Here is a 25,593-nt window from a genome sequence, read left to right as displayed (position 1 = left end):
CTGGGCTGGGTCACGCCTTCAGAGGGCCATCTCTGCATAAAGCACATTTCTTCATTCTGTGATAAATGTAATGCCTGATTCTGCTGCATGCAAGCGTTCTGCAGGTAGAATTTAGGTGGTATAGTAATATATGTAAAAATGTATAATTTTCAGCAGGCAAAAATTAATTTGCTTAGGTAAAAATGTTGCACAGTTGCTCTTCAGAAGAGCAAACTCAATTCTATCTTCTGTCGTGTCCCCACATCTTTCTGAAATGGAGGTATATGGCTTAAATTGAGAGATTTTGTCCTTTTGCAGGAGATACTGCTTCTCAAAAAGAGCACTGTCAAGTCTTTAGGTCAAGGTGATTTATGATTTATAGTGTTAGGATCATCAGATGCGAGGAGAGTTTCTTCTGTGATGTTCATTACAGTTTCTATTTTCTCCTGAGCCTTTGCTTCAGCTTCATTGCTACCAGGAATCTGTAACTCACTCATAGAATGAATATTTTTGGGTTTATTAGCTTGAACGTGGTGCTAGTACTCACAGAGGCTTTCAAACTAACAAGTATGCCCATGGTCCTGAGAAGCCTGCTGTAGGTGACTCTGCTTGAGTGGGGGGGTTGGGTGAGATGTACTCCAGGGGTCCCTGCCAACTCCAGCCAGCCGGTGAGCCTGCAACTCCTCAGTCCCTTTGTTTTGATTCAGATGGTACAGCAATAGAAACCTCTGTCCTGTTCTAGTCTATAAATGGGATCCACTCTACAAAAACGGGCTCCGCAGGAATGGTGACCACAAATTTTGTACGTGCCTAATGTGTTTAGTTATTTTCATTAGATAATGCTATGGGCTTCAGTTCAACTGAGTGCTTCAGTGCCAGAGGCAGGCACAGGAGTAATCCTGAGGAAGTCAAGAGAGGTGCTTCTATAGTGAATACTTAAGCTTAAGTGTTTGACTGACTAAGAGCCATACTCCTGATTTTCATTAAAACGGTGCTGAGAAGAGGTTGTGGTCTGTGCAGGGGAGAGGAGAGGCGCACACGTTGCGTGCCGCTCTCTACCTTTTACATTGGCTTTGAAATTCTGACACTTACTGTTGGTGAAGGGTGCAGACTTGTTTCTGAAAGGACAATTCACCACGGTGTAGCAATGAAGTAAGCCAGCTTGTGGGCAAACATCATCTTGTCCAATAACCAAGTGGTTATTTGGTCTTTTTACTGGTCAGATGAGCCACCAAACCTATTTTCTGGGCCAACAGCAACTGAAGAAAGGCTCTCCTCCCCACTGCCTGTCCAGTCACACAGGTATTCAGTCAGTTCAAATAGTTTATAATTACCTGAGAGTTTCTATAGCTCATGACAACTGTGAACAGCTACAGTTGTGTCAGAAGGCAGTTAGAAGCAGCACAGCAAAAGAAAGCCATAGGTATATTCTCTAAATACCTCTCTTTTTTAATTGTTATTAACTCACTGAACCCAGTTATATTCATTTTATCTAAACTGGAAGATTAAGATTATTATGGCAAAGAGCTGGGTTGCTGCAGCATGTTGTGGGACACGGCAAGCTTCTTTCCCCCTGCAAAAATGTGGCCAGGACTGCAACTGCTCACTGTGTCAGGGTAGATGAGCTCATCTGCTTGCTTTCAGAAACACTTTCTCTGTCTTTACTTGCATCTGAGAAGTTCTGTAGACACACAGCATTTAAGCAAAGTAATCCAGTGAGAGCTGGGTGCTGGCACAGCAGGGTCAGTACAGGGGTTGATATGAGTTAGGGTCAAGCCTTTAATTTCGTGGGTGGCGGTGCTGTCTCTGCAGCCTGGGACCTCCTGTTTGAATTGGCAAAGTCAAATATGTTCCTCTCCTCTCAAAATATTTTGTTCTGCCTTCTCCCAAAGACTGGAGCCTTCCTTGGGATTCCAGCCATGAAAACAGTTCTATGGTAAATATAAAAATAATGCAAGCCCTGCTTTAGGTGGGAATCAGGCCCAGAGTGTGTGTATCGAGGGCTATTCGAATTATATTCAGCACTGTTTATGGTTTCTGAGGAGTTGTAGAGCCTGTTAAAAATGAAAGACTGCTTATGGAAAGGGGCTTATGTTTTCTATTCTGCCAAAGAAAGAAGTAAGGAGGAAAACATATTTGTGCCTGTTCAAAGGCTGCCCAAGGACAGCTTTCATTCTTTGTGACCCACTTACATTAAATGCTTTCACAACAACTCCTCAGATACTTAATAAAAAAAAAGGGAAAAAAATAGAAAAACACAGATCAGTGCTTCTAATCTTCACTCTGAGGACACATCCAGGCTTGGAGCCACTGATAGATATCTTGCATCCCTAGTTACCTGTATGAAAATTAAACAAAGCAAGAGATGTGCAGCACTGGAACTGAGAAATTAAATCTGTCCATGGTTTAAGATCATTTTGTTATTAAGCAAAAGGACAATCCATTGAACCTTCAGCCAGCACGAGCTGACCTATGGCTCTTGTCCTCTTTCTTCAGTCTTTTTTTTTTTGTTGTTGTTTTTAATCTTTGCATGATGTGTGCACTTTGGGTATTTTGTCTGGTATTACCAGACCTGCTTGAGTCCAGCTGGAGGCTTTGACTGACTTCTGATGTCTATGCCATTGACATTGCTGCAGTGCACGTGTGGTGAAAGTGGCACTTACTGCCCTCTCATCAGACAGCACTGATGAGCCTCAGCCTGCCCTTGAATCCTTACTAGATTTCTGCAGGAGTTGATCCCTCTGCCTATTTGACTCAGAACAGATATTTTTGATAATTGAAGCTTCTTATAAACTTTGCTACATCCTACCTAAAGAACAATTCAGTACGTCCTTCGAGGGGAGAGAAACAAAGCTTATTCTGATGCTTCCCAATAATATGTCTGAGTAATGGTGTTGCTACTTGAGTAACATGCAACTGGAAGGATTTCTTGTGATTTGTGGTATATCCCTTTGCACTTTCCAGGGCCTCCAGAAGAGAAACAGAGAGTGCCCAGAGCTCCAGAGAGCACTGGGCAGCAGTACTGCATGTACGCAGTGACAGCAAAAACCTTTTGTGGAAACTTACAGAGTCAGAAAGAAAGGTGTGGCAGGATGCCCCCACTCTGAGTCCTTGCAGATAACTTCTTGTCAGTCAAGTGGTAGTAGCAGATAGGTTCTTCTTGGCGCTGTAGCTTCCTAATGAAGAAGAAAATAGAAATTGATGAAGTCTGATGTAGTTTCTTGTTGTGATGCAAAGAAGTGAAGATATTCACTACCCACTCTACTAATTCCCCTGATACCTTGCCATGTTAGAGCTGTCAAAAAAATAATTAAAAAAATCCGTGTGTTCTTGGTATGAGCTCTGAATTCTTGTTTTCCCCATCATATGAATATTGAGTCATTGATATTTTATGTGTCACACAGAATGGTTGAGATATCAGAGAAAACTGATGATTTGCATAAGCATCCCAGAGGCATTTTTGGCTTCCCAGCATGCAGAAGCTTTACCCTGTTGTCTTTACACGGAGTCTGCTGTAATGCTGCATGCCAGAGATGATAATTCAATTTGTGAAACATGATCAGAAGAACCTTTATGGAGGTGTGACAGATGCAGATGTAGCCATCACTTGAAGTATTTTCCTATAACCTGAAAAATGTATCTCCTTATGATTTTCTTTCATAATGACTTCTTTAGGCATCGTTGAGTTGCAACTGTTGTACACAATGAAATTCCTAAAAGAGCAAGGGGATAAAAAGGTTAAAGTGCCCGCAGCCACCGTTTCAGGACTTAATTGGACACTAGCTACTCAACTAGGAGCATTCCTCCAAAGAATGGTGGAGCTCTTGTAGGCTTCAAACAATGGAGATGCGTGGGTTGATGCCATCTGCAGCCTAGGGTTTGTGGAACAAAAAGATGTTTGAGGAAGAGGGAAATTCTCAGAGATATGGTAGAATAGGAGTGATCTGAAAGCAATCCATCATTACGGTGACATAAATCACAACACACAACAGCCCACAGCCAGAAGATGTCAAATACCGCCTGCAGCGCATCAGTCTCTCTGGCATCATCACTTTTGTGTGTTGTGCCACTGCTCTTTTGTGGGCCATCAATTTTGTTGGGTGATGAAACCCAAGAATGCCGCTCTGCCTCCTTCCTGGCTAATGCGAGCTTTATGGTTGCGCACCCCAACGTGCACTTCAGGCGCATTCATCCTTTGACCCCAACTAACAATCGATTGTGAACCGGGTGCCAAATCTGCCAGATGTTGCTTGATCTCATAATTACGTTAGTGCTATTGCTCCAGCGCAACAGCATCAAAACAATACCAGCCAATCTGGGGCACAAAGAGAGTCTGCGACTCTCATGTGGTCATCTGGTCCATGCCTGACATTTTTGCCTAAAGCTCTCAGATGTTAAACTTAATTTCTCTTCCTTGATTATAAGCAAAATGATCTGTGCACAATATTAAAAAAACATTTATCAGCTGGAAAACAGTAAAAGGCATGGCATTAGCCCATATAAATGTTAATGAAAGGCAGACAAAATTAAGCAATAGTATTGTGTTCCTCAGGCTCTTCCACACTTTTACTTAAAAGAGGATCTACTAGAGGAGGTCAGAACAGGGTTGGAGGAAAACACAAAAACCACTGTTTTAAAATTTACTCCCATTCCTCTTGTGGTTCAAAACACTGGTCTGTAAGTCCTGTTAAATGGAGCAAGCATGTTGTTCCTTTAACTTATTCCATTATCGATCATCAGATCAATATAAATCATAAATTCCTTTGTTTCAATGGAAAGGTTCCGTCTTTCTGTTGTTGCCTGTAAAACAAAACACGACTTACTGGCTCCTACCAAGAAACTGCATGAAGCAGTAAGGCAAGGAATGTGGTGGCCGGTTGTCTAATGGGGTCTATTCCTCTGAGCTAGAGCCATGCCATATGGATGGTCTGTAGGGCAGCCTGAGCACAAGGCTCCAAATCCCCGTACAAAAATACCTGAATGCAAATGACTCAAGCTATGTTATGCTTCATCTTCTCATACTGAGCTGTAATTTGCTAACCTTGAGCTGAAATGTAGCAAGGACGTTTTCATCCCATTTCTTCCAACCCCCACGCCCCCAGATTGCCAATGGGCATAATTCCCCTCTCTCTTTCACCTTCCTTCCAGTCTATATTACTCCAAGAGCTACACTTGAGTTCTTCAGCACTGGTGGTCTACGTGGGACCAGAGGCTCAGGGTGCACAGGGCACTGCAGAGCCCACTGTAATTTTCTGCTTTTTTAAGAAAAACGTGGGTGAGTTCTCAGCAGCAGCAGCAGCTGTGAAATTGCAGCATTTTCCATCCCTCACAATTGCGAGCTACAACTCCTACCTCAAACTAGGCACAAAGAAAATTGTAGCACAGGATGGTGGCTCTCAAATAAGGAGAATTTCTAGACAATACAAGTTGGCTTCGGCGTGCCCTACTAATATTCTCCCTCTTGCAGTATTTTCATTTCGAGTAAGGATATAAAGTCGTGCCACATATAAGAGAAATTTTATTTCCTGTACCACTACAGTATTTAAGCATAATGGCCCACGTAGACCAGTGGGCAAATATTATATCCTAAAGTTTCAAATAATTGCCATCTTTATGCTTCATATCTGATCTTTAATAAATGTTATTTTACACAGTGCAATTAGACTTCAGGATGTAAAACTCTGAGAGTAATCCTGAGCCTTTTAGCAGAGCTGGGTATTTTCAGGGTCCACTGACATCCAGATTCTGATCTAACTAATGGCACAAATCTGAAGCAATTTCCTTGAAATCAGTGCAATTACATCAGCACAAACCCCATAAAAGTGGGATGAGAGTCAGACCTTTATTTCTTTTCCATTCAGCTCCAGAGATACAGTATTTTCCATTTAGTCAACTGAAAAGAAATGTAAAGGGATAGAAAGAAATGATAGAACTAAATTTTATTATTTAACATATGGGAAACTCAGTTATTATTTTACCATAAGCATACAGAGGAAAAAGAGCCTGCTGAAGTAAAATGGAAAAAATTCACCTCAGGTGTTATATCATGAAATCCAAGGAAGTGACATCAAAGATTAAACCTGGTCCATTTATTTTTAAGCTATTTTGTTTAAGTATCAGATTTTATGTCTGAAGTTTTTCTCTATGAATTTTAAAAATCTTTTTTTTTTTTTTTTTGTAAGCATAAACCCGAGTAAGGATGAAAGAAAATTTGTTTAGCTACCTTGGTACTGACACAAGCCCCTCCTATTGGGCACTCCAATTCTCTTGATGATTTTGAGTGTTGTGCATGAAAAAGGTGCAAAGCAGGGTCAAGGTACACATGACCCAAACGTGGTGTGCTGGTGGGTTTAGCCAAGCAGAATGCAGTCATTTGCCCATGGAGAAGCCATGGCTTGCCTACTGCCAGAAAAGCCTTCTTATCCAAAGCACACCCTTCTGTGCTGCTTGGTCACACTGAGACAGTCTTAATTTTGTGTTAGATAACGCTACCTCTTGGTCATTCCTCTTTCTTGAAAAGAGTGGGGGTGCCAGCATTGTCTCACCAGTCAGAGTTGCTGTCACAGTCTCCTCTTTTCCCATGATGTTGCAACCTGTTGCACTGGCTGAGGAAGAGAGATGATGGCCAAGCCTGTTGTGTTCTCCAGGCTTCTAGTCATTTCTTTTAAACTAAAGCAAGGTAGATTTAGATTAGGTCTAAGGAAGAAGTTCTTCCCTAATTCTTCGCTCTGAAGGTGGTGAGTCCCTGGCACAGGGTGCCCAGAGGAGCTGTGGCTGCCCCTGGATCCCTGGCAGTGTTCAAGGCCAGGTTGGATGGGGCTTTGGGCACCCTGGGGTAGTGGAGGGTGTCCCTGCCCATGGCAGGGGGTTGGGACTAGATGAGTATTGAGGTCCCTTCCAATCCAGACCATTCTATGATTCTTTTTGATTAATTTCATTAGCTCAGAAAAGTGAGGGAAGACCACTTGGGAAACCACAGGAAAACTTCCAGACTCTTACAGGGAAAAAGAATTACATGGGCCCCAAAGGCCTTGGTTTTTGGTTAACTGGAACCAATAGGGAAAACGTATCAGGGAGAGGTGAGGTGGGGACAGTGGGAGAGACTGTTCCAGGCTGACACATTTCTTGTGGACAGCGAGGTGACCGGGAAGTCCTGTGCACATGGTCTCCTCTGTGGCTCTCCAGCATTGACCAGCCTTCACACCACCACTGGTGTGCTGTGGAGTCTTTACCTGGATTTTCTGAAGCCAGGGAAGTTCAGCAGAGTGTGAAAAGCTCGGCACAGATAAGGTGTGTATCCATCATACTAAATTTTGTTCCAAGCCCAAAACTGAAAACCTTTTTGTAGGAAGAACTTGACTGGAACTGCTGAAGTTTCTTTTCATGGATTATTTAAGCGGTACAAGATGTTGTTAATTCTGAGTTTCCTCCATGTTATTCAGGAAAGTATGTCTGATTATGTAAATTAAAAGTTACTGCTTAAAAATATTTTGCTTGAGAGATTGCAAAGGCAACACAGTAAATGAATTAAGATCAGAGAGTCTTGCTCAAGTGAGAAGATTGCATAAGTAACCACATGTGTTATTGAAAAATACATATTGTTTACAACGTATTCTTGCAAGATCCTTAAATATTTCACTTTGAGGTTTGCTTGATATAAAATACTGCGTTTGTTCAAGTTGTCACACAGCCTGGGCTCTAAGCTGATTTGCAGCTACACGCAGATTAAAACCACTATGCTATCCCACTGCAGTTTTGGATTTAATTTGGTTACTTTCTGTCTTTTTAAGAGAAACAAGAGAGTTTTCAAACCAAGAGGCATTGACTGCTTACCTAATTAAAAATGTATCCATCTGCTGGTTTGGTGGCTGACTTGTTATTCAAAGCATGCAGATCTAAGTAGGTTGATTTATTTATGAAGACCTTATGACACTGAGAGATATGCACTCAAAAACATGTAAAAATAAATGTGGCTGCAGATGGGTAGACACACACAGATCTTTACAGGGTTCTAAATAACAGATAGAGAGAATTTGGAAAATGTGCTTTACAGGGAAGATCCTTTTATGTTCCTTCCACGTGTTTAACATTTAGAGCTCAAATAACAAAGCAGGCAGCTAACATGTTGTGAGATAACTCTAGTCTAAATATCCGATAGTGCCTTTTAAGTTGCAATGATTGTTTCTGAAAGCTTGGTGTGAGTGATAAACTCTTAAGGAGACGCTACATTTTGAGCAACGTTTCATTCAGAGAACACTTTCAAGTGAATTTTAATTAAAGGAGAAAAAAAATAATTATCACTCACAAACATCATGAGTCGGAATCAGGGTAAATGCTGTCATCTTATATTTAATTTCACTGATGTATTGGTAAATCTCTCCCAAATTAAGTTTCTTGGTAACTGTGCTCAGGCTTTGAAAACATCAAGTTCTAATGGATTCGTTCTCGATGCTATAAATACTGTCGCAATCCTCAGGTAAAGTTTATTCGTCAGTTTATGGGCTCTAGGAAATTCCCAGTGTAATGAAACCATCATGGTATTTCCACGTGGGGTGTGGAGCTGCTGGTGTTAAACCCCACTTCATTACTGGTGCAATTCTACTGGTGTGAGCTGGCTTCTTAAACTAATACAAATGGAATAATACCCATGTCTTGTGTGTAGCGCTCTCGGCGAGGCTGAGTTTGTAGGTGGTCTGCGTGGGCCACCTGAGAGGTACGAGGAAAGTGGAGAATGACGTGGCTGGGAACAACTTTGGGGTAGCTTTATGGCTTCTCTTTCTTTTTACAGCAGGGTTTCTAGTGGGTCCTTCTCAGCTTTTCTGACACCCCTCTGCCTGGCAGCATGCTTATTCCAATGCCATAGATGTTTGTGCGGGTTTGTGTTCATAGGCAAACCCAGTCCTTGACCCCAAGGTGGGCAGAAACGGTTTCTTTATGGATCTCTAGATCCTGCTGAGTCAAAACTGTCTTGTGCCAAATGATAAAGTTGTTTTCAGCAGAAATGTCTTTGTTGCTGAACCATGCACTGGCCATCGGGTTCAGCTTCACAGAAGAACATTTCTCTAATCCCAAAGTCAGTTTAAACTGGTTCCCCAGATTCCAGGTTCCCTGTGAATCTCTTCTTATTTCCATGTTAAGACAAGCATGTGGGTTTCTTGGTGCCAAAAAAACAGAGAACCGCAGTTTGTATGTCGATTTAGCCAAGGAGGATATTAGACTGAGCTGCCTTTTGGTAGGAAGCCATCCTGGCATTTCTTTGGAAAATTCTAGAGATGTTTGAATAATCCTTATACCAACAGATGTCACCACTGGGAATCTGTTTTACTTTTACAGCTCTTTATTTGATATTTTGGAATGGTGGGGGAAACTCAAACAAATCTACGTTGTCTGTTACTTTGATGTCTCTCAAGGATATATTTTGATGAAAGTTTCAGATAGTAATCAAGGGAAGAAAAGCCATAAATGTTGCCTTTGTGCAGAAGGGAGTGGACAAAATGATGACCAGTAATCCTCTACTTTTGTTTCCAGTGCACAGCAAACATCTCTTTTCTGTTCTAGTGCTGTGCAAGCCCTGGAAATGGGGGACAAGGGACTCCAGCCAGCCAAGGCAAATAAACAGTCACACTCTTCCTTAGAATTGAACCCATTGCTCAAATAGCAGAAGCAAGTTTTACACCACTGTTTTTAGGCTGTGTTAGAAACTGCAGCCACCGTGGCACGGTGAATAAGGATTAGTAATGGTGATGGACAGGGGAGAGAGGTGTGGGGAAGGGTGGTGTTCTTCTGCCCGTAAAAGCTGTGTGGTTGCATGTTTCTCTCTGAACGTAATATATTTGCTGTTTACCTCAGGATGCTGCAAAAGGAAATGTGAGAGGGAAAACTGTTGTTGGAATTACCAGCTGTGTACGTGTTAGGAAAGTCTTAGAACTGACTGTCTCAGTACAGCAATACCAGTGAGTCATTTCCAATGGAAACCTTGCCATGAGGCAGAATTCAGAGAGATGTGCTCCTGCTCTTCACTGCTCTTACCCACCTGTGGACGAGTCTCAGTACATGACAAGACTCAGCAGATGGGCATAAATAGAAAAAGAACAAGGAAATACAGTGGCAGTGCTACCAAACACAACACACTACCTTCTCCCCATACTCTTCCAAGATGGGTGACAGTGTTGAGGGAGATAGTGGCTGCCCCCTTCCTGACACGGAAGCGAGGGGTGGGTTTTTCCCTTTGTCCTCCTCGTGGGTTTTCATTTCTGTCTCTACTGTTTTGCTTATATGAAGTTAATCCAGAAATTTCAGTATTCTGCTATGAAATCAGTGCAAATACTGAGCTAGAACATATGCATATGCTCACTTTCTCCTGTTTGTGCTTCCCCTAAAACAAGACAAATAATTTCTTAGATGATAAACAACGTCCTTTGGTATCTATGGCATCTCTGAAATCAGGACACAGAAACACAGGCAGCACTTCAGGTTCTGCAGTAAGCTCATCATTATTACTCTAAGGTTGGCTAGCCTACAGACCACAAGTCCCACAGTGCCTTATGGATGTTCCCAAATGAAACCACACATCTCCACGGGCTTTTCAAGAAAGGAGCAACAGGCACTGGGTGCCTACAGATCTCTCCGACTTGATAGCTGTTTAGCACTGCTGCTTTAAGGTGGGCATTCGAGGTAATCTTCTACATCCAGTTTTAAAGGTTTTGCTGTGGTGGCTGCTCAAAGTCCCCAAGGAAGGCTGTACAGAGCTCAGAGCAGAGCCCTTTTCCCAGATGTAAATTCCCAGTGTTAATCTTTCTCCAGTCCTGTGAATGTGTCAGTCATGCCTCTGTGCACAGAAGAAAATGCACAAACGCTTTCCAGTTTTAAAAATAAAAGGAATTTATATTTAATTCTAAAGAAAGACACTCTTCCTCTGCCCTACTATTAAAAAAGAAAAAGAAAAAAAAGAAAAAAGAAAGAGGTGTTGATTTTGTTTCTTAGCTTAAACACTAACCGTCTTCTTCTATATGGTTGCAAATATTTTGTTCATAATAATGGGAGGACTATCTCAGATAGGATGGTTTAATCTGAGTTAATTAGGATTTACACTCTATTAGAAGTGCCAGAAATCTTCAGTGCTCTGTGGGGAACCTGTCTCTGGTGCAGTTTGATTGGTACCATCATTGCATAAATAATCTCTGCAAAGATCGCTGTCTCTGAACACACAGAATAAAAATGAATTAGAGCTCTGACACCCTGCTCTTTTGATTATTTTACCAAAAAGACAATTCAGAGACTTTGCACAAAAATTATCTTCATTTATACAGAACATGTAGTGGTGCTATAAAAGTAATCCTGTATCCACTTTTTTTTTTTTAAATGATAGCATCTACAGTAAATTATGGCAGAAAACCTAAAATTCCAGAATGAAAACAAATCTATGAACAATTTTTAAATTTCTATTAACTTTAGTTTTGTTCTGTGTCACATGTGGGGCACAATTCTGCCTACCTATTAAAGCTTAGTAGCTAAGCTGGTACTAAAATTCCACTTTACCTTGGTACAGGGCAGAATCTAGTTCAGACAGCTTAAACTGTGACCCTGTTCTTGGAAGAGGAACGTGTATCTGACTAAATATTTTTCCCACTGCAGGAAGCAGGGAGTGTGCTCGTAAAGAAATCTGGATGTAGTTTGCAATTCTCTGTGCTCAAACTTTAGCTTTTACCCTTCGAATTCAGCTAAGGCTCCTCTGAAATGGCTACAAAGAGATTCCCAACAACTTTTGGCAGAGGCTCCTCGGCTCACATTGGTTTCGATCCTAATGGGGCACGCTCTCCCGCAGCCGCTCCGAGAGCTCCTAGGAGGAGCCTCCCCTCTGGCTGGTGGCCCTCGCCGCTGCCAGCAGCCATCCTCCAGCCAACCGCCGCTTGCCAGGCCAGTGCGCGCCTGTCCTTACATCTTCATCCCAGGAACTTTTATTTTCTGGAAGCTGACACTACTCCCAAATGCTCATGAATGAGTAAGAAGCACAGCTGCTAAAGGACGGGCACTACAAAGCCAGTGATATTCTAAAGCAGTTTGTAATAATTAAGGTGTCTGCTAACCTCCACAGCTTTAAGTAACCTTTCAGCCAAACGTAGGCAGGCACATTCCTCTCCGGGTTGCCAAGCATCTGTGCTAGCCCTGCAAACAACCTGCAGCCCTCTACAGTTATTTGCACTGGTTTATTGGTCACGCTTCCCGGCGAAAGAGCCTGCAGGTCGCTGCTTGCACCCTGGTCTTAACGAGGGCAAGAGCTGCAAGGAGCTGACACCTCGCTGCGGAAGCGGGCACTTGTCTTTATCACATTTGATCTGCTTATTAGGTGAAAAGCAGTAATACCTGGTGTGACATCCCGGTGCATTTCATTCTTTTCTTGCTCCATCTGTGCCACTTTTCAGATTTTAGCTTTTGCCAGTGCCCTTCAGTGTTTGTTTGTTTGTTTTGGGAAGCATAACCTGAATCGTAAAAGCACCTGGCTTTGTAAGTAGTTTTGGTGACAGGATTTCCTTTCAGGGACTGGATAATGGCATTTTATAAATTTTAGACTAGCTATGAGATTTGAGTTGTGCTGTCAGGAGCAATGTAATAAAAATACTACTTCAGTTGTCATTAAAGTCCTCTTCCATTTCACTTACGGTTATCTAGTTTTCCTTAGCACTGCTGGTTAGAAAAGGCAAAAAATCTATGCATCTGTCTGGCTGGCTGCATATCAGGTCGCCGTGTGTGCCCAGTCTGAATAGAGACACTATCACAGGTCCTGCAGTCAGCATCAAGGCAGTAATAAATAGGAAACTCTTGTGATGATGATCACGATTAAGAAAAGGAAGTGTAAATAATCTGTAGTGCCTAGAGCTCACTTTTTTGCAAAGTGGATTTGCAAATGAGCTATAAACCTGATCCTTTTCTTATTGAGGTCAGCAGCAAAACTCCTGCTAATCCCAGCTGAAACAAAATCATTCTGCCAGCTCGATGTTTATAGAAACGTATGTATTGCCTTCACGTCCATGTTCTCCTGCTATGGCTTTCTGTATTACTGCAACTTCACCTAACGTAAACATGACCTGAGGAATGGAATCATACTCATATCAGATAAAGAGCTGTTATTCCCAAATACCTAACAATACATTTTCTCAATTAATTTATCAGCAAATGTTTCATACTTACAGGTCCATTAAGAATCAGTAAGTCCAGGGAGGGAAAGGCTGGGCACATCTGAGCGCTCACACTGGGAAGGAGCCAGCAGTCACTCACGGGTGCCCAGCCGGGTAAAGGTGCACTTTGGGGCATTATTCCCTTTGATAGAGAGACTTGGGGTGTGTGTGTGTGTGTGTGTGTGTGTGTGTGTTAGACTTCCTGGGGTTATTTTACACTACTTTGCAAATAGCCAAGTAGTGAGGAAGTTGTGTGGGAGTGGAGTAAGTGGGATTGCATTTTTGTGGGAAAGGGCTTTTCAGAGAAGCCGGGTGAATTTTTTTCCTGCAGGCTGTGGAATTGCATACTAAAGGCAGAGCTTGAGCTTCCCTGCCCCCCACACCTTTCTTCTTTTTCCTGGGTTTTTTTTTCCCCCCCATCTAAATGTAGTGCTGGGCCTCAGGAGGCCCGTGAACACATAGAGCTTCCTACTGAGGTTGTCACTTGACTGACAGCAAAAAGCTTCTGGGGAGATGGACGAGCTCGAGTAGGTGGACACAGAAAAATGGAGAATGAAAAGAAAGTAAAAGTAGAACGGAATGTTAATCCAAAATCACAGGCCTTTCAGGGAATGTAATGTAATTGACTTATCAATGTTGTGTTTGTGATTGGGAAAAACGTAAAGCAACTGCATATATATATAAAGGTGTGTGTGTGAGACTTACTATGCATTCAGAATGCTCTCTTGTAAATTACACTAACTGCAGAAATACATTGGAGACAAACCACAAGTGTCAGTGCCTGCCTGTTTGGATACTGATATATTCCCTCCGTGTTCTAAAATAAGAGGAAAACAAATTGTGAATGAATAGGAAATAAAACAATCCTTCAGCCCGTACGTTTCAAGATGATTTACAGTTTCTCTAAAGCTCTGTGTGTGCATGTTCACGTGCCTGCTTGTCTCTACCACTCGAGTCCTATAAACAGATCTAAATAACTCAGCTGGGGCTGACCTCTGTGAAGCAGGCAGGATCAAACATTTAATGCATTTCCATAATTATTACGGCGTGTGCTGCAAATGAATATAGCTTCACTGAGGAGCTGAGACAAATACAGGGTCTGAGGCGACTATAAGAGGCGCTGGCTGTGCTTTTCCGAGATGCATTAAATTGACCGTTTAAATGGTGTAAACTTGATTATGGTGCAAACATGATTAGTTCCCATCAAAGCCGAATCGCTCCTGATAGTGAGTTACAATAATATAAGCCGGCAGGTTGGCAGCAGCGCAGGCTGCTCAGTTAATAGGCAGTTAAGAAAAACGTAACAGATCCAATGGCTGTGACAAAATTTTAAGGAATAAATTCTGCTGTCAGGTACTTTCTTGTAAGGTGGACTTACTTGCTAAAGCTGAGCAGAGAATTCAGTCCAAGTATCGATGACATCTGTTAAAACCAAGCTGGGCTTTTACGATCCGTTGAAATGACACAAAGTAAGGAAATTGTGATTATTTTGGCAAGGCTTCTTAAAAGGCGCCTTTTATTGGAGCCAAAACGTAGTGGATTTGGTAGAATTGCGAACATTTTAGTTTATGACATTTGCAGGGCTTTTTACATCGTCTGTGTTTATTTTACTTCATTTTTTAAAACAAATTAAATTGCTTTAATATAATAGAAATATTTTTAAGGTTTCAAAGTATTTAATATTTTTATGACAACTGACTTCTCTGGCATCGCAACAAAAATAACTTCAGTTAAAAAAAAAAAGAGATGTTTTGATGCTCTGCTATTCCTATAAAGTTTATCCTGACTTAGAGCAGATCTGTCAGATGCATCAAAGATGGGGGGAAAAAAAAGCAGCACTCAGATTGCTTTAATTGAGGACTGCCTATATTTTTGTGTAAATAATAAAAGAAGGAACTAATCCTTTTCTTCCTTCTCATTAGGCCAAGAATTCTTGTAGATAATTAAAGTCAGGAAGTACAAGTTTTAACAGTTGCACTGACAGTGCTGCACTGTTTTCTAACTCCCATTAGCCAAGCGGCCGCCTAGAAGAGTTATTTTCTATGGAAAGGGAAAAACACACCCGCTGCCTCTGCAGAGTTATCTTTACCTTCTGCTGGTGGGTCCTCCCAAATAAACGTTCAAGGCAAAGGAAAACAGCCTGAGCCTCGGAGGATCGAAGCCTCATCCTAAATGCCGACTAAATGAACATTTTTAAAGCGGCTTTAAAAACAACAACAAAAAGATTGCATCCTGCCTAGAGTGGGACCTAGAAATGAAAACAAGTGAAGGATAGGCTGTGTTTTGAAGCAAAAACTAGTAGTAAGGCAGTAAGTATGATGTTCTGCAGGTATTAGAACTGGGGGGAAAGTGCGATGGTTTAAGGAGGCAGCAGCTGGCTCACGACAGGCTCGCTTCCTGGGGCACAGAATTGTTAGTCAAACTTTGAGTTCGACGGAAGATGCTCTCCTGCCTGGCGGGGCTGCTGTAGGGCTGCTGGGCTTGAACTGGGGTGAACCAGGCAAGAATTCGCTTTACCCCAGACTGAGGGAAAATATTTAGGGAGTCTCAGTGCGGTTCCCTGAAGCCGGGGTGCCGGGATGGAGTCGGGGGGCCGGGACTCACACGGGCAGGATTTCAATCTGCGCTACCGGGAGGGCGCCGAGGGGGTGATGCTGGGGGGTGGGGGTGAACGACGGACACGGAGCAGAGCTGCGGCTGCCCCGGGAACGCGCACCGCACCCGGCGTTACCCCAGCAGGTTTAGTCCCCACCGAGAAGCGGCAAAGAGAGAGGGACGGACCGGCACCCGCAGGCGAACGGGCTCGTTACCGCCCTGACCCGCGGGGGAAACTGAGGCAGCGCCGCCGCCCAGTGCCTGGGGTGAAAACTGAGGGTGTCCAGGGCACGGGGCCGGAAGGCTCCTGCCGGACCGGCCTTCGTGAGTGAGGCTTTTCGAAGCAAGTGCGGCGCGGGCTGCTGGGCAGCGTTACGGTAACTGGAGCTGCAAGCCGCGGGCAGTCCCTGCTTCGGGGCTCGGGAACCGGCGCCGGCCGCAGCCTGTCCCGCCAGTCCCGCCACCCCCGGGCCCCTCCGTGCTTTGGGAGCCGGCCGCTCGCTAAATGCGGGGCTGCTCAAAGGACGCTGTTTGCCTGGCACACCGGGGACTGCGCGGACTGTAAAACACTGGATTTATTGTGAACACGCGTGTCGGGAGCTCAGAACGAAAAGTCTGTCGGTCAGGGCGCGCAGAGCAAAGCGGAGATGCGGCTACGTCTGCCTGGGTGCAAGGAGCATCCTCCGCACGGCGTTAGCGCCAGCAGCCACCGCGGGGAGTTGCGGGGGGTCAGGGGTACAGCTGCCACAACCCGTGGGGGGCTTTGAGCGCACCCACCCCGCGCGTAGCTGCGGGAAGGGGTGTACGCGCGGGCGGCCTGAGGGGTCTCGGCAGCGTCAATTACAGCGGCCGCAGGGACTCGCTTCAGACCCCGTTTTTTTTTTTTTCCTCAGCCGCCTCCGCAGCTGCTGCGCTTGTGCGTAAAAGCGTTAACGAGATGCGCGTCCGCGATAAACGGGGGCTCGCGTCCCCGCCTCTCCCGCCGCTGTGGCCGGGGAAGCTCGGCCGGGAGCTGCTGCGGGTCCGCCAGAGCTGCCCGCTTCTCCCGCGGCGTGGCTGGAAAACCCGTTTCCCGGCGGTGACCGCCGCCTCCCGCCGAGCCCGGCGCCCTCCCACCTCCCGCCCCCGGGGCACCGAGCACCGCGGTGGGGGGGGGGTGGGGGGTGGCGCGCCGGGCGCGCCGCCGCCGCCAGGTGGAGCTGTTGCTCAACGGTCGCGCCGCGCCAGGGCGGGGCAGCGGGAGGCTCCGGAGACCCGGGGCCGCTCCGGGCTCGGTGCGGCAAAGTCCGACTGCGCGGAGCGCCTGCGGCACCCCGCGCTGCTCCGCGGACCGGGGCAGAGCGTAGAGCGCTGCTCTCGGCGTTCTCCGCCTGTTCGGTTTGCTTTTCTGTCATTTTTGTGCTCAGACTTCGCTAACGTTGAGGTCCCGCGCCGAGCGCTCACCTCCCGGCGGGACGGCGGCCGCCCGCTGCGCCCCTCCAGCTCCGGGCAGTGCGGCCCCCGGCCGCCCTCGGGGCGCAGCGCCCGTCCCGGCTCCGCGCCGCCGAGCGGGGGGGCGGGGCGAGTGGCGCGGGACGGGCGGCGATTGGTGGCGCGGTGTGACGGGCAGGTGGCGCCCCGCCCACTTGGCAATGTCTATCGCCCGCCGCGCGCCCCATGTAGGCAGTTATTCCACTGGGATAGAGCGGCCGGAGCGGCGGCGGCATGGCCGGGGTCCCGTTCTGCGCCCTGCTCCCGCTCCTCGTCGGCGTCTGCGGGGCCGTCACCGGCTCTCGGGTCTATCCCGCCAACGAAGGTGAGGCGCGTCCCGCGGCTGGGCCCCGCGTTCGCTCGGCGCGGCGCCGGGGGGAAAAGTTCGGTGTTCCCGCGGCGGGCGACGGCCCCCTCGCCGCCTCTCCCCTCGCCGCCGGGGCCGCGCCGTCCCGGCCGGCGGCTGGGCGTCCGGCGTCCACATACCGGGCCGAGCGGCGCTCTGGGGGGTTGCCCCGGCGCGGCGGCACAGGTGTCGCCGGGCGGAGCGGCCGCTGCCTTCCCTGCGCGTCTCCCCTCCCCGCGCCGCCGCCGCCGGTGCTCTCGGCCGGCCCGGTCCGGCCCGGCCCGTGGGACCGCAGCGCTCCCGCGAGCGGCGCGCCGCGCCGGGGCGGCCCCGAGCCGGGAGGGCGGCTGATTAAACCGGTTCTCCCAGGAGCTCTCAGTCGCTCCGCGCCGTTCCCCGGGGCCGTCCCGCGGGACGGTTGGCCGGCGGCTCCGCCGGGGAAGCCCGCGGTCGCGTTGCCGGGCGGGCGGGCGCGTTGGCCCCGTCGGGGAGCCCCCGCGAGGTGTCTCGGTGAGCGGGCCCGGGCCGGTCCGGTTGACTCCCGAGGTCCCACTTAGTAACGTTTTTCCACTCGCGGCCGAGGTGCGGTTGCGCTCGCACCGGACGGCGCTCGGAGCGCCCCGTTCGCGGCTGCCGCGCTCTCCCGGGAAGCGGGAGCTCTGTCCCGTACTCTCCGCCAGCCGTGCCGGGGGAAGTCACGGTTCGCCCCGCGCCCCGGAGCGGCTTGACCCCCCCCCTTGGTCCTCGGATCCGTACCGGGGCGAGGTGCGATGCGTTGAGGGCACCGGCGCGGTGGGAAGGAAGGTCTCAGGTTGGAGGTGGGATGGTGCGGTCGCGCTCCGCACATATGGAAACGCTCAGGTGAACGGTTTAGTTTCGTAGTGCCTTTTGGCGGCTGGAATTTAATCTGTTTTATTTGTACCTTTCCGCAGTTACCTTGCTGGATTCCAGATCGGTTCAGGGAGAACTGGGGTGGATAGCGAGTCCCCTGGAAGGAGGGGTAAGTTTTTTAAACCGCTATCTGATCCAGAGGGTAAAGGGGGTGATTAGTAACTTTCAGAGAGTCCTAATGGCTCGATTATTGTTGATTGTGGTGAAGAGGTCAGATTTCTTCCCTGGCTTACCGAGTGAATTACTCTTTGTTGGAGAAACTCTATACCCCCTTTGGATAGTTCTGTCATGGAAGAAGTGGAAACCAAAAGGGCAGAAAAGAGGCTTCAGAATTAGGAGATTGGTTGAAGCATGGGCTTAGATGCCTATTTAAAACTGAAATACCAACAAGAAATGTGATCTGGTGACTGAACTGGCATTCTTGACTGTAATTATTATATCTACGGGCTGTCTCGGCTGGGGGATGTTCAGGGCAATTGCTGCTCTATTTCTGGATGAGGGAGTAGGGATCAATATACAAGACAGACCTTTTGGTGTGACGGGACAGTTGCCCTGTTTCAGTGTGTAAACATCATATGTTTTGGCGTCTGAACAGATAAACTAGAAGCACCCTGTGCTTGACAGTGATTCCTTGGAGTTTCTTTTTTTTCTGTACGTTTCAAAGAGAAAATCATGGGAGAAGATTGGTTGCATTCACTGCCTGGTGGGGATGCAGCGACGTTAACAGATTCACTAATCCATCGCTGGGGCTTTCAGCCCCTTTGCTTCATGAGCTGTGGGTGAGGTATCTCTACTAATTTAACTTTATACAAGTGGATGAGCACCTTACTGCTCCCTCGTCTGTGCCCTAGCCTGTAGGGTGCCCAGGGCCTGTGAGGGAAACTCCTCTGAGTGCTGGACTTTGGAGTTGGTGGAATCCGCTGAAGACTGTGCTTCATGGGATCTCTTGGGACTTTTTTTTAAAAAAAAAAAAAGCAATTAGGCCTTTTCTTTCTCAAACCAAACAATTTAAGGAAGATAGTGAGCATTGCTAGCAAAAATTAGTATATATAAACACCCCCCCCCCCCCATCAAATTCTTACATTGAATGAGTAAAGCAGCACAGCGTGCCTAAGCAGAAGGAACTACGTCAAACTGAGTGGAAAAATAAAAATGCTGAAAGATCAGGACCTGTGCACAACAAAGCACGGGATTCTTCAGGAAAGCTACAAATGCACTTTTCTTGTGTGCATTCCCGCTTGTAACTGGAAGAAGCAGAGCTAAGGAAACAGCAGCGAGTGGAAGGAATCTGAGGTTGCGTTGGTTGGTGATGCATTATGCATAAGCTCTGAATAACCATAGCATGGGAGAATGGGGGATTGTTTTGTTCCCCCATTGTTCTTCTGGGTGAACTTGACTACAGTCCTGGCTTGTGCTCTGCCCCAGCGCACTGTGCTGTCCCCAAAATTCAGAGTGGTGAAGTGATTGGCAGGCCTCTGGTGGTGCCGGCAGTGTACGTTCACAGCCGGTGGCAGGCAACTGCCCAGATCTTTTGACAGTGTGGAAAGGTACAGCTCTATCTCGGCCAGAGTCAGGCTTCCCTGTTAATCCTGCACCCTGGAAAGGTCACTTAATGAGACGGGGTCTTTCATACTGTTCTCCAAGGGATATCGATGCTGTATAATAAAATAGGACCTAAAATACAAGTTTAAGAAGTTTATAGTAGAATTGATGATTGGACAACAGCTGTGTATTATGAGGGGCTGTTGGATTCCCCCTTTTCCCCCTTGCTTTCTCTGGCAGTGCCATGCAAGCTTGAGAAGGAAATGTGTGCTCTGATTGTGGACGTGACTCGTTTCACTAAACCCACATGCGTGTGTTCTATTTTTAAGCCAGTAGTGAAAAATTTAAGAGTACATGGTCTGTCTCTGAGATACACTGCTTGGAAAGCATTTATTTTAACTTCATATGCTGCAGATTTATTTCAAGCAGCAGAAATGAACTCCTTTTTTATCTTCCTGGGAAGATTCTGTCCTTCAGTGCTAGTTTAACTGTATGTACCTTCCTGCCTGTTATACCCCATGTTTTTCTAGATCCGTACCATGCAGTTCCTGAGGTGTGAGGGTTGTGTGAATAAGAAGGACTGGAGATAAATGTAGTCATTTAGCAGTGACTAGCAGTAATCAAATATATAGTAGCCCTGGAGGAATTAATGAATTGCATTATAAACGTAATTAATGATTTACTCTTGCATTTCACAGTTGAAAAGCAGGTTTTGCGCCCAGAATGTTGTAGTCTGCATCATTAAACCGTGGGAAGAGCTGAATTATAAAAGTTAATTTCAGCTTGAAAGCACAAAGTTACAGCTTTGACCACATACTTCGAGTTACAAATAATTTCTAGTGGCTGGAAATTCGGGGCTGTAATTATTTTCAGCTCTGACAGCAAGACACACATAGGTTTGTCTTGTGTCTGTGTGTTTATGAAATAAGAAACCCAGCTTGATGTATTTGTGTGTTTGTCAGGAGACAGGGGCGTGCTGAGAGCCTTGACCTGAAACTTACTGAAGTTAGTTGCAGTCTGTCTGTTGACCTCAGCAGTCTCTTTATTGAATCCTCTAGCAGCATCCTCCATTGTCTAAATGTACTAAAGGAAATCCCATCAACAAGTATTGTTTCCCTCTGCTTCTTCCTTTCTCTTCCACCACACACAATATAGGTAGTGTAGGCAGCCTGAAGATAAGGAGGATGGCAAGTGGTGGATCATAAAGACAATAACAGTGAACTGGCTCTGTGGCAGCTGTAAATTAAACAACTCTGTCTTCTTACGAACACCGTGTTGCGCTTTACGTTGATAGATGGCTTTTTAAGATTTATTTTTTCCTCTTCTGTGAAAAGGAATGACATGCTGAGTATTGATTTCCCCCCTTCTTCATTTTAATTTGCAGTTATCTCTAGGCAGCAAATAAAATATTATTCTTTCTGCTCCTAGTGACTCATGGTGCTAACTACTGTCATTCTATAAACGGATTCAGCTAAGCTGGAATCTTTTTAAGTAAAAATCACTTGCATAAGAGCAATCCTTGTGAGAAGAATGCAGGATGTTAGACAAGAAGCCCCTTAACGTTAAGAAGGCTTCTCTTTATCAAAGCCACGGCTTCAGTAGCTCTGAAAAGCACTTCTGGGAAGTCTCTTTAAAGTTGCTGCTGTTTTCCAAGGATAATTTTGTGTGCTTCACTGTTGTGTCTGCAAACCCAAGCAGTGTATCATTATTTAATGGTTTTGGTTTTTTTTTTAACAGAAGGATTTTTCTGATACTGAATGCTATGGGGGTTTTGCTGGAAAGATCTCTCTCCCAACCAGGGGAGCATTCTCTTACGTGCTTAAAACAATTATTACTTTTTTAAATTGTTGCCTATGTATGCTTTCCCTTTACAAGTTTGTCATGCTGAACTATTGGATTAGGGCCAGATCTCTTCTTTCCATGCATGCCTTTGATTGCATGTATTGTTGTTTCACGGCGTTGCCTGTTAGTTTGGTGTTTCTGAAGATGCCTGAACTTGATTTGAGGGATGTAAAAGTTTTGAAGCATACTGCTACCCTGATCTTTGATCGCTTACCCTCACTGCTAGCCTTTCTGGGTTTTTGAGACTATTTCCTGACACTTGCTCTAGAACAAGGTGTTAATGTTCCTTCTTTTCCCATCTTCCCACTAATAAGAAACTTTGTTTGGATAGCAAATTTACGGTAGAGTTGCTGTTAGACTGATGATGACATCTCCCTACCTTGTCCTTCTGGCTCTAAATGTCACCCAAGTCAAGGACCCATTTCTCTGTAGACTCTTATTTCAGTCCAGCTCCAAAGTAAAGGCTTTGCTGAGCATGCCTGGGACGTGGCTAGCCCAGAAAAGTACTTGGCAGCTTAGAGAAAGAATAGCGGGTGGCTTAAGAGTTTAAAATATGTGCTAGTGGTGCCAGGAACACAGATGTTACTCTCTGCCCATGCTTTTTGGTTGGTTGATGTTTTTGTTTTGTTTTTCTGTAGTGGGAAAAATGTGATCTCCGTATTAGTTGTGGGAGCGCAGATTATGTTTGCTATGAAGCTCTGTTGTCTCTTTTAATGCTGATGTATTTTTCTTCCTCTTTCCCTCTTCAGTGGGAAGAAGTAAGCATTATGGATGAGAAGAACACTCCGATTCGCACCTATCAAGTCTGCAATGTGATGGAGCCCAGTCAGAATAATTGGTTACGAACTGATTGGATTCCCCGTGAGGGGGCTCAAAGGGTATATATTGAAATCAAGTTCACATTAAGAGACTGCAACAGCCTGCCGGGTGTCATGGGAACTTGCAAAGAGACTTTCAACCTTTATTACTATGAATCAAACAACGATAAGGAGCGTTTTATTCGAGAGAGCCAGTTTGCCAAGATTGACACCATTGCTGCTGATGAGAGCTTCACCCAGGTGGACATTGGTGACAGGATCATGAAGCTGAATACAGAGATACGGGATGTGGGACCACTCAGCAAGAAAGGGTTTTACTTGGCTTTTCAGGACGTGGGTGCCTGCATTGCTTTGGTGTCTGTTCGTGTCTTCTATAAGAAGTGCCCGTTGACCGTTCGAAACCTGGCACAGTTTCCAGACACCATTACCGGGGCTGATACATCCTCGCTGGTGGAGGTTCGCGGCTCCTGCGTCAACAACTCGGAAGAGAAGGATGTGCCAAAAATGTACTGTGGGGCAGATGGCGAGTGGTTGGTGCCCATTGGCAACTGTCTGTGCAATGCTGGCTATGAAGAGCGTAATGGTGAATGCCAAGGTAGGATGAGCCATATTGTACTCTTCATTAGGGCTTAGTTGAATGCGTAATTGAATCAGGGATGAGAGTCAATGGAGTAAAGCCAGTAATTAGCAGCCCCTGTGGGATGCGGTGGGACAGAGGGGTTTAGTGAAGAAGTCCAGCAGATCCAGGTGGCAAGGCTAAGAATTACATAATGCAAAACCAATGGTGCTGCCATAATAGGCAGAAGGCGAAACACATTTTCTAGCAGGCGCCTAAATTTGAATTGGCTCACGATAGTCCCTGAAGTGCGAGTGACCGCGAAACAGCGCGGTCGAGCTGCTTCATCTAGAGAGACAAATCTTTAAGTGTTCGTCTGAAGTGAATTTTGTCAGGCTTGGGAAATTCTGGCAAAGACCTCTTTGTGTAATGCAGTGGGGTAAGAAGCAGCTGGGGAGGGGGAGAACAGGAGTTTTAGCTGGATTACTTTCCCAGTTTGGGAAAGGGAAGCCTTTGGTGTTTTATTTGTTGCAAATTTTTAGCACTAAATAACCCTTTGATATTTGACACTGCTGCCTTTGTTAAATATTTTCATTTCTCAGAGGGTCTCTATTGTCAGTTTAACAATAGAGGTGCTAGGATACTCTTAGAAATGCTAAAAGTCTCCACCCCACCCTCCCACACACACCATCCTGTGTGCTGTGGAATTGGGGATTAAAGTTTGTATAAAAGACAGATTACTCCAAAAAGAAAAAAAACCTTCAAAACCTATGTTCTCTTTGCCTCCCCTTTTTGGAAAAAGAAGTTGTAAAAGGTTAGGGAAGGAGAGAAGGGAGTTTATAGAAGCTGAGAGTAAAGATAATTTATTTAAACTTTTACTCCTGTAAGCATGAATTAAGGTCAGATTTAAATGGATTCTTGCACAAGTCAGTGGGCTTAATTCTGTTGGGTGCTAAATGGAAGGTGCTTAATTCCTTAGTGGAGTTAGACCCACGTTTGTGGAAAAGGTTCTTTGGATCCAGATGACTTTGCTTCACATCTACTTGGTGTGGTTTTCACTAGGTCATTTTTTCATCTTGAGACTGGAACAAGATAGCGGAACAAGTAACCGGACTGTTTTGTGCTAGATTCCTAAGAGAACCCTGTCTTTTCAATGTCCTCCTTGTTTCCTTTTAAATGATAATTTACAGTCAATATGACAGTTCATTATTATGCATTGAAATTAAGCTTTGGCAGGAAGAAGTGCTAAGTATCAACTTTGGGCTTCATCTCTAGTGGGTTTACTATATGGAAAAACAACAGCGTGCGGAATGGTATCGGCAGCACAACTGCCATGGGCTCTGTAGAGACCGGCAAGAGAAGTGGCACAACGACAAGGCATCCTGTCTGGGGTGGATTACTTGGGTGCTGTGTTGGTGGTGTGGTTTTGGGGATGGGGGGGAGGTTTCAGGTTTTGGGTGAGTTTTTCTTTGAATGCTGTGAGGGAGAAACTCGAAACGTATGTGTGGTTAAAGGGGCAAACCTGTGGCTGTGGTGCTGACTGGTGCTGCTGGGGAGAGCTGCTGGTGCTGGGCAGATGCTGGTGCTTTCTAATAGCTTTGTAACTTCTGGGCAAGGCTCCTTGACACCTTTACAGCCAGGGTTGTGAGAGGAAGAAGTGAATGATTTATTGCACAGACATGATTCTGCTTTTTCCTAAGGGCCCATTAGGTCAGTCAGATCTGTGTCAATCACAGCAACATATACCATTTTTCAGTGTCAGAGGCCCAGGCATGATGAGCTAATTGCCTAACAAATCCTGTGTTGTCCAAGGGGAAATCTCTTGAGGTTTTACTGGTGTGCAGTGCTAATAGTGGGATGCATTTATTTATTTATTTTGGTGGTGTTGGATGAGACCTCGAGGATGAATGTCAGCTTGTCTATTGGCTCTTGTCTGCAGCCAGGTGGCTCTTGTCTGGGCTCAGGAAACCTATTCCTCTGCTTCCCAAGTGAAAGGATGGCATCAGGTGATGCCATGTTTACAGAGGTGCTAGAAATGTTCTGTCTCTTGGGTATTCGGAAGTGAAGTTGGCCTGTACTAGTCATTTCGAGAGGACTGGAGCCAGCATGTAATTTGAAAGCACTAAACCCGTTTCATCAGGGGTTATTTGTGGTTTCCCTTTCTCACACTTGCTGTTCTCCAGCCAGAACAGTTTACTGGGAATCTCCTCTTCATGAATTCATGAAGCTTACCAGAACTATGCAGCTTGCTCTCTGGTTTCCAGTGAGGCCGTTAAAGCAGTTTGGCCTTTGACACTGCTGAATGGGGCTTCTCCTTTCCTTACCCCACTTAACTTCATAGTTCAGCAAATGTTCTGCTCCGGCAGGTTTTTGGAGGGG

General features: G+C 45.8%; 1 protein-coding gene across 1 annotated transcript in view; it reads left to right on the top strand.

Annotated features, from left to right (window-relative positions):
* Positions 1 to 17,453: 17,453 nt before the first annotated feature.
* EPHA4 (EPH receptor A4) overlaps positions 17,454 to 25,593 on the top strand; it is a gene marked incomplete at both ends in the record, with an annotated part of 98,830 nt that continues 90,690 nt past the window's right edge. The window contains 3 exons of the mRNA XM_084267489.1: positions 17,454 to 17,544; positions 18,498 to 18,565; positions 22,590 to 23,253. Coding sequence (XP_084123615.1) covers positions 17,454 to 17,544; positions 18,498 to 18,565; positions 22,590 to 23,253 — 823 coding nt within the window. The remainder of the gene's footprint in view (positions 17,545 to 18,497; positions 18,566 to 22,589; positions 23,254 to 25,593) is intronic.

The sequence above is a fragment of the Gallinula chloropus genome (assembly GCF_964237585.1).
Source record: "Gallinula chloropus genome assembly, chromosome: 8".
NCBI classification, from domain to species: Eukaryota; Metazoa; Chordata; class Aves; order Gruiformes; family Rallidae; genus Gallinula; species Gallinula chloropus.
This window is presented reverse-complemented; position numbering and strand designations above follow the sequence as displayed.